Genomic DNA, 9,582 nt, shown 5'->3' with positions numbered 1-9,582 from the left:
TGGGGTTCTTTTGAGGCTATTTCAAAACTATCTCCATTTATGCAATGGAGCTTCCAGTAATGGATTTGGCTTTAAGCCTTCTATAAAAGGAAAAAAAAAGGGCTTTAGACACACTTTATTAAAAAAAATTCAAGGTGGGATTGGGTAAATCCTGAATTAATGTGCAAAACACTTTTCAGAAAATGGTGCCATTTGTGTAACTAATAGTTGATGATGTTTTTGAACCAGTTTAAAAAAACAAACTAAATTCAATAAAATACTAAATTCAATAAAATCTCCTATGTCTTAGAGTTTAACTCACTGTTCTGCTGAAAGCTACAGCTCCATAGATAACCCTGCACAAGTGGATGATTGCTTAAGTGACAGCCTAATGAGTGCTCACAATTGCTGCTGTGAAAAAGAAGACAAAGACAATGTAAAAAATTAAATCATCAAAGCTATCAAGAAAACATTTAGTTTTTGTGACCTTTTCCGATATGCAAAAAAAGTATATATTTTTTATATATATACAGACTGTATATGTAATATTTTCCCCACACATCCACTACTGCTATTTAATAATGTCTCAGTGGATTTCTGACAGTCCAGCATTGCATGGGTGCATGGACACTTTTCATTCCTTCTGCCTGAATGTAAATTAGTGGCAATGAGACAAAATAGAGATATGCATGGCATTTGTAATTGTGTGCATTGGATTACAAAGAGTCAGTATAAATATAGATTACAGGTACTGATGCTAAGGTGTTTAAACATAGCCAAAAAAGTTTTGGGCTTTTTAAAATCTTTCTGAAAATCAATTTACTAAATGAAGATAGTTGATTTTGTTTCTATTTTTGGGGCCTTTTAACCAAATATTTGTATAAATCATTGTTTAAAGGCAAAAATGTGAATTATAATGTACAGTGCTATGGCTAAAATATTTCTGAAAGTTTGTTATGTCAAATTCCAGCATAAATACACAGAAAGCAAATCCAAAACAAAACTTACTTTTAATAACATTTTACAATTTTATTTTTCAATATTCATATTTTTCTTCAAGCAAGCACTGTAAAATGGTGTTTTTTATTTAAACATACAATAATTTACTTATTTATAATATTGAAATTTCTTAGTTCTGGAATAGCAATTTCCATTCTATAAATTTGGTGCCAGATAATTGTATGCCAAATTCGTGTTTACCATCTGGAATGAAGAACTAATTAGTTTCTCAGAACCCCTGTCAACCAAACATTAAGATTATGAAGTTATTAAGGAATAAAAATATTGTTACCAAAATACTGATATGTGGTCATGCATGGTATCTGTGAACACAAACTATATTTCCTATAGTTAATTGGTCTTCTGAATAGGAAAAGAGCAGCTTGCCTTTGTGGCTGGATTCAAACTATCGCGTTAATAAACCTTCTGCTTGTAGTTAATGTTTGTTTACTTTACTGTATTAAAGCGTTCTTTGCTGCAGTTTATGCTAAAAAGTATGTCTGGACAAAATAAAAAAGGCATATGAAATACATCTCTACAGTACATGCACATTTTTGATTGTAAGTACACAAAATTACCTGTTGATCTTGAAATAAGTCCAGTGAGCTCCTAACTCTGCCTCACCTTGCAGTGAAATGTTCTTAAAAATGATGCAAGTACAGTAAAATACCTGTTCTGCAAGAAATCCAGTAAGCTCACTCATTTTCTGTTATGAGCTGATACCTCTGATGCACTGAAATCACAAGCAGTGTTGTCAGCCATGCTTGATTTCTCCCCTGGAAAAAAAAACATCCCCTTTCCCTCATGGTAAGATGAGAACATAGAGAGGTGTTTTGAAGTTGGTGGTCTGCTTTCAGCAGGGCTGGTAGCACCACATGGGACCTATGCGCAGCATAGGCAAAGTTTTTGGCTCACAACAGGAAAATTTGCAGCATCAAATATTTCACATGTATCTCCAGGTAAAATTAGGTTGCAAAATAACCTTCCCTTTATTAAAAAAGCCAGCATGAACAGGTTCTATTCTGACACGTTTTGTGCTAGGCACAGCACTTTCTAAAGAAAATTTTGCAGTTGACGTTCTTGAAGGACCACTATTTTTCTGTACTTGTTGCAATTTTGAAAAAACAAAACCTGGGTTAATGTGCCTGTGTTAACAGAGGTGTACTGTATTTTATGTGTGTTTTTTGTTTTTAGTTTTGCCATTGTATACATTTTACCAAACAGTTTTATACAGTTAACAGTTGTCTAATAAAAGGAACTAAATAATTTGTGTGATAAAAAGCATTATTTTTTTAACACTACAGTCTCAATCTAACTTTGGACTGCACTACACCGTTTTAGGGTGTGGTAATTATTAGTAATTGCAGATCTTTGATGCATCATCACATTACTTAGTGAACCCCAGAGGCCTGCTAAATTGACTGTAACAGGCCTCTCTACAGAAAAATCTGCATATCAAAATGGTCGATAGATCCAGAGAATGAGGCAACTTTTCTATTAAAGCTAGGCTTAGTGCCTTCCCAGTTTCCAAGATTCCCTATAGACCAATGAGGCTGCCCATTACAATAAACAATCTATAGGAATGCATATGAGAGGATATGCTCAAGCTCAACATTTAAAAGCAGAGATTTGCATATATCTTCAGCTGTCTATATCTATATATATTTATACATTATTTTGGCGAAGACGACTTCTACTTATACATTATTGTTATCATATATCCAGTCCGAATTGCCCAGGGTTGTGTTTAATTCAGTAGTTTTATTTTTCTTTATTCTTGTACAACTAACGTCAACCTAGAAAATAGCTCCAAACTGGAATATCCTGAAAACTTTTGCATGTCAGTTTTATGTAAAATACAAGCAGTAAAGTAAATATTCTGTACATTATATAGATACAAAACTATATTGATTGTCAAAGAGCATCAAGTGGGGAAGGCAAAAAAACTGCACATTACCTCACACCTGTTTAGAGCTTTAAAAAACAATAATATTTAAAAATTCAAAGCGTATGCTGCAAGGTGTGTGTCAATGTAAATGACGCCTGAAATCAATATAGTACCACAAAAAATATAAATATATGTAATGGCAGAGAACAGTACTGTAAAGCATTCAGATAAAAAGCTGGAATTTGTTACAATGATACATCGAAAACAGCCAATCACAAAAAAAAACTTAGAGTACTGTACCTACCATCTATAATTGCTCCTAGGTTAATCAGGAGAATACAATTAATCAAAAACGTGTGAAATCAGTAACCTATGATGAAATGTAAATTGACTCTCAACTACAGGGTTTAATTAAAGGGTGTCTATTTTGTGCAAATTCCTGAACCTGATTATACCATGCTGCTACATGGAGTACTTATCTCAGATTCTGCACCCACGTTTGACAGTGGCTGGAATGTCCATTAATAATATTTCACCAGTATCCCATCAATCCAAGGGAGAGCAAGTAAAGCCACATCATTGACCAGAAAAGGACCTTTCATTGCATTGCTGATCATCTGAATACCAATATGGAGGAACCCAAGGTCCAGAAGCACATACAACTTTAAGAAACTTAGATCCATTGATGTCAATATTTCTGGTGAAAAAGGAGATGATGTAGATGGAATGAATGGTAAGAGGATGAAGGTGGAAAAATAGGAATTTACACTTGAAGGTGCCATGTGACTTCCTGCAGGTGCCAAATTACTTCTTGCCTATTACAGATTCTGGCATGTTAGCATGCAGAAAGAAGTCATTTTCTAACATGGAAGAATATCATAAAGAGGCCCTCTATATACTATGGCCACCATGGCTTAAGTAATGTAAACAAGTAGTAGTGAGCCTAGTGCTGGTTGCAGTGATATGATGAACAAGGGTAGTAAAGAGTTAATACCCACAACGGGTTTATTTGGGGGGGCAATTCCTGTATAAAAATCCACCCTTACAGCAAAGGAGGGGTTTAGGTGCTATTAATATTATTATTATACAGGATTTATATAGCACCAGCAGTTTGCATAGCACTCTAGATTATAAACGGAGATAGTTCAGTTGCAATACAAGAGGGCCCTGCTCATAAGCGCTTATAATCTAACAGGGTGCTATCACATCATTGCCTTGGTAAAAATTTGCAGACAGCTTCTCAGAACTCTTCTAAAGGCTCAGCTTTTATTAGCGGTTTTCTGTCTCCATACATCGCTGTTCTTTGCATTGTGCTACTGAAGGAAATCCATTGTGTAGGTAACTCGTACTCTTCAAATTAATATCTACAAGGAAAGCAGCTTTGTCCTTAGCAGTACACTGACTCAATGGTTTAGGTTAATGAAAAAAATTAACCCAGTCAAAGATGAAAAATGACCTTATTATATCTTACTATTCCTTGGTCAACATAATGACTAGTGAAAGGAAAGAAATCCAAAACAAGGCTTTCCAATCTATAGAAGAGGAATTGTCTTTTGGCAAAAATAAAATCATAGGGCATGATGTTATTATTCCAGATCACTCTCTTTCGATTTCTATGTACAGTCGGTCTTCATCATCACTGCTGGTGTCACTATATTCCACGTGGGTTTGCTTTCTCATCACTTCAAGGTTACCTTTTTTCTGAAATTTAAGACTTCTCTGCTCAGGTTCTGAAGCATGGCAGTGGTTCTGTGAAGAAACATTCCCACCCATTGATAATTCCCAAGATTCCACAGCCTTCCCAGAATCAGCATTGTGATCTGAATGTCTATATCCACCAATTACAGATTTTCTGGTGTTTTGTAGAGATGGACTGCATACAAACTTTAAGGAATCTGTGGAAACTGTAGCCTGGAGGTCAACATTTGCCAAAAGGGGCAAACTGCTGTTATGTAATGCAAGATTGTTATTTGGTCCTATGGTTTCCTCACCCATACTGTGCCCTATAGTTTTGGACCTATGTAGTATTCTCCTCCCGTGCTTTTGAGGGGGACCATCAACTAGATCTTGTTGTAGGTGGACCCGTTTAATTTCAGATGTTAACTGGTCAGATGTTTCGTCTTTGCTCGTTGGAAGATGACATGACTTCTGCCAGCTTAAGGATGTTGTTTGGAGGAATTTCAGACTAGAAAACTCTTCAGGGAGTTGTGACTTGGATTTTTCACCAGCAGTGAGCTGGTGGTTAGGAGCAAAGAGTGCTACTGAGGCTATTTTTTCAGATGTCTCCTCATTGATATGACTGTTCATCCTATGTCCACAATCGCCCTATTGAAAACAAAACAAACTCATTGAAAACATCCTGAATAATCACCACAATGATCACTTTTCTTAAGGCAACCAAGGACATTAGGCATTAGATCTCCTGAGAAATAGAAATCGGTCAACAATCCAATCATTGATGGTTTTTCATATACCTGACAAATGTATAAATGTATTATACATATATATTATAAGTTTTAAAGACTTCAGCTTTAAAGCTTGAAAGTACTCATAGACAATTAAAAAAATTAAAATGTCACAAAATGACTCCATTGTCTTGATTATACTGGGTCTGTTGAAAGCTTGGATAACAAAGACTCTGCCAAGAGATCAAGAAGGTAACCATTTAAAAGTTACAGCCTGGAATGTAAAAGCCAAAATAAGAATACATCTAAAAATGCAAAATAAATAAAAATAAATATATGACAATAGATACTACAAATATGTACCTGAGGGCTATACGGTTAAAACAAAGTATATCCAATAACTGAATCCTGCCAATTTGAAATAATTGCCATTTAAAAACTTTTACACAAGGACTAAATAGGTTAAAATTTCTCACAGTTATGAAGGTTACATGGTTATCTTGCACACAAATGTCTCATAGGCCCGAATTTACTAAGGATTGAGTCTACCAGCAGATTCTGACCATTCAGGCAGACTCAATTAAATCAATTAAGACCTGTCAGTCTTCTGATAGGCGTCTAGCAATCTCATTAAAAAGCGTCTACTTTTCTGTTAGTAAATGTGGAATATAATGTCTATTAGGTTTTTACATATTGAGTTGGTAAGTAATGTTGAAGACAAGCATGTAGGACCATCTGGGGACCCTGATGGCTGCTTCTATACATTTCTAATCTGTCAAATTAATTCCTAAACCAGTCAATTTTCTTATTCATATACTTTTAATAAACAGATGTTTTATGGCCAGCATTCCACAAGTTCAAATGTTGTAATCCTGCACACCACATGAACATGAGTGGTGTGAAAAAATTGCATGTATTGGACAACTATCATCTAATGTTTGTGGTCACTGTAACCCAGTATACAGTTCCAGCAGTTAAAGGAACAGATATTGCTCATCTTGACCAGCAAACTGATAGAACCCACCATTACTAAACAGTGAAGATGGCCGTTATTTTTCCAAACACAACTTTAGATTAAAGCTGCACAAATAAAATTCCTGAAAGCATCATAGAAAGCAAACCAGACGTATAGTAGTAATTAAACAACAGATGCTAATGCATTGTGAAAGCTGTTCTCAGTTTGCTGACAATACAATATATTTCAGTGAGGTTCAAAATTGCTTCACAGAGGATTCCAAGTGTACCAGTTAACTGTTGTTGGAAATCTGCAGTTTTGGGAAGGTGCGCAGTAAGTGAGTAAAACAGGGGTCTTGCCCTGCATCCCCAACCATAACCCTCCTGCTGCTGAGCATTATGGAGTTATTCATAAAAGAGTAACATGTGGAATGATTTAACATTCTCAAAGTGAACAAAATGTTAAAAATGTTTGACTACAACTTAAAGTTGAAAATTGTTTACGGTTTTGTGAATTATTCTGGTAGTAACAGATGTCTTTTTTTCCACATATTTCAACTTAATTATTTTCAGTGACAGAATAAAGAAATATACTGTACTTGTGAAAATGACTATGGTGGTATTCAGGAATGTATTAACCAGGTAAGCAGTAGAGAACCCAGGAGTGAACACTGGCCTCAATGACACAGCTTCCATACATAATCCTATTTAATGTACAGATATCAGAAGACCCTCCTCATAGCAGAGATTGCCAGACTGGAGTATAGAGCAATGGGGTTTGCAAATTGCACCCCAGATAAACTCAGGTTAAAATGCAAATGCAGCAACTTGTACCTTGGGATTTCCATTACTGTTTAGCAAAGTCGTGCACTTTAAAGAGACCCTGTCAGCTCCCTAAACATATCCAAATAGCATGTCCCTGCAATACAAGATGTATTATACTCACCTCTCTGGTGGACTACGTCTCATTCCTATCCTCCATTCCTGCACTGAAGCCTCTGTCAGACTGTTCATCTTTTCTAGGAGTTTTAGGTGCCTATGTCCCCCGCTGTGCACTGTAGCTCCATCCTCCAACTCCTACGTGACCAAAGCACATCTCATTTGAAATATGCATCTGACAAATCCGACAGTGTCAAATGTTAAATGGTCTAATGGAGATTGCAGCTATGGAAAATAGGGTTGGAGACACAGGTCCTCTGTGGAAGTGAATATAATACATCTTCTGTAACAGGGACCTGTCATTTGGATTTATTTAGGAAACTGACAAGGTCTTTTTAAGGACATTATAAAAACAAAGTGAAGCTTCCTACCCCTTGAAGAAAAGAGGTCCAATCTGTGCATAAGAAAAAGCCTTCTTTACAGTGATGTGTAAATGTGGAACAGACTTACACAAAAGCTAGTTATGGCAGCTCATTAAATTGCTTTAAACCCAATTCCAGGAATTAAAAAAAAAAAAAAAAAACTACACTTACAGTGAGGCTCCACTGCTAAATGTCTATTAGTTCTAGGGAATGAGGAATAAGATGTACTACTTACCTAATTTTTGGCTCTGGAAGGCTCCGGCACTCTCCTCACCATCCTCATATACAATGTAGGGCTTTTCGCCATGCATTATACTTGATGACATCATTGTGTGGCTGCCAGCCAAAGCTTCTTAAAGAGGAAGCTTCAGGGGACCAGTCACACAGACAGTGAAAGCCTGCTGCAGCAAGAAGTAAAGTAAAACCTGGGTATATAAATATAAAAATTCAGCCAGTTCAGCAGGAACCAATCAAATTTCAATCCATATGTGCCACTTTCTGTCCAACAAAAGCCAATCATTAGACCAGCTTCTGTTGAATGGTCCTGTTGGAAAACCAGTATTCAATCAGCTACTGCAGCACTGATCAGTAAATTCTGACAGGGGAGGAGTCTCCACTGTCAGAATACAATGCAGTGGGGCAGATCCCTGCATTCACATCGCTTGAGCGGATGCAGGGATCTGCGAGTTTTTTCTTCATCCCGCTGGTTGAACGAAAAAAAAACCCCTCCAGTATACACTCTGTTTAGGTATTGAACCTTATCTCTCTTCCCTAGAGTTAACAAGCATTTGACCTTTCCAATGCATGCAAGTTCTACTGCAAGAGAAGTTTTTTGTAATTCCAGGAGTTGGGCTTTAAAAGTGTCTGGATGTATTTTTAAAGACAAAAAATATATAAGTTCATAAAGGAAGGAATGTTTCTCTAATACAGCAAATAGAACTAGGATTAATGATTTTTTTTGTGCCTTACGCTGAATTAAGTGCAGATTTTTGGTTTTCAGAATGCAGAATTTGTATTTGTCTTTTGATTTAACCCAATGGTTTTTTTCTGCTTGACTGACCATGTGTACATTTTTATACCAGTGAAATTGTATTACCAGTGTTTGCTATTTTATTTAAAACACATGGTTCAATATGTATAGTTGTCATAATATTTCCTAAATATGTGTAAGTATTTTCCAAACAAACCCTTATGCTGTGCAATGAAAGCCAAACGTAGGCATTCTTTTTTCTTTTCATTGAATGGAGAAACATTAGAAACTCTCTTGCCAGATATCAATCTTTGTGCAGATTTCTGCTCACTTCCTGTCATGGCGACAAAAGGTCAACAAATCAGGGGCAAGGGTGTCACCAGGACACAGATGACTATAGCAGTACACATTTTTTAATCATTCTAAACACTAATCAAACTGATTTATCACTATCTCTTTCTTTATTAGAGAAATGTCCTTCCAGTCTTTCTGACACTGAGTAAGAGAGGGAAAATGTGTCTAATAGGAACAAAGAGATAAAAAAACCTGACAGAGGCTCAAACCACTGTGTAAAAAAAAAAACATTTTGACTGGAACAGCATATTTATTCATTTGTAATTCATTTAGTTTTACTTGAAAAGTATTATTCTGTATGATTTTAAGTTTTATCATAATGGTCCACCAAAAACATGAACATTTTTTTTCGTGGGCTAAATCAACTAATCCTATCCTGTCAGTCTGCTTTTGAGTGATTAGTTTTATTTCAAAGTACTGAAACTTAACATAATTTTTTATGTTACATTCTTTGACAGAAAAAAAATTTAGAAAAAGTAAATACGCTGCTAGTATTAAGTATTTTGGTTCTGACCCATACTGTTTTCTAGAGTTATTTTATTGCACTTAAAAATACATGGCTAATTCCATACCGATCAAAAAGAAGACCCAACAAAATCCCTCATGTGAAAACTACCAGATTTCCTCAAAGAAGGAAGGGGGTTGATTCACTAAAATGGGTGCATTCAGAATCTGGTGCAGCTGTACATGGTAGTCCATCAGCTTCTAACATCAGCTTGTTCAATGAAGCTT

The 9,582-nt window shown here is 35.8% G+C and overlaps 1 protein-coding gene across 1 annotated transcript in view; it reads right to left on the bottom strand.

Moving 5' to 3' along the window:
• Positions 1 to 983: 983 nt before the first annotated feature.
• The window catches only part of ZNF831 (zinc finger protein 831), a 104,151-nt gene continuing 95,552 nt past the window's right edge, over positions 984 to 9,582 (bottom strand). The window contains exon 6 of the mRNA XM_089658650.1: positions 984 to 5,191. Coding sequence (XP_089514776.1) covers positions 4,463 to 5,191 — 729 coding nt within the window. The 3' untranslated portion in view covers positions 984 to 4,462. The remainder of the gene's footprint in view (positions 5,192 to 9,582) is intronic.

This window comes from Staurois parvus, unplaced genomic scaffold, assembly GCF_062004578.1.
Source record: "Staurois parvus isolate SC_StPar_1 unplaced genomic scaffold, SC_StPar_1.0 ptg001087l, whole genome shotgun sequence".
Taxonomy (NCBI): domain Eukaryota; kingdom Metazoa; phylum Chordata; class Amphibia; order Anura; family Ranidae; genus Staurois; species Staurois parvus.
Note: the sequence above shows the minus strand (reverse complement) of the source record. Positions and strands in the feature narration are given on the sequence as shown.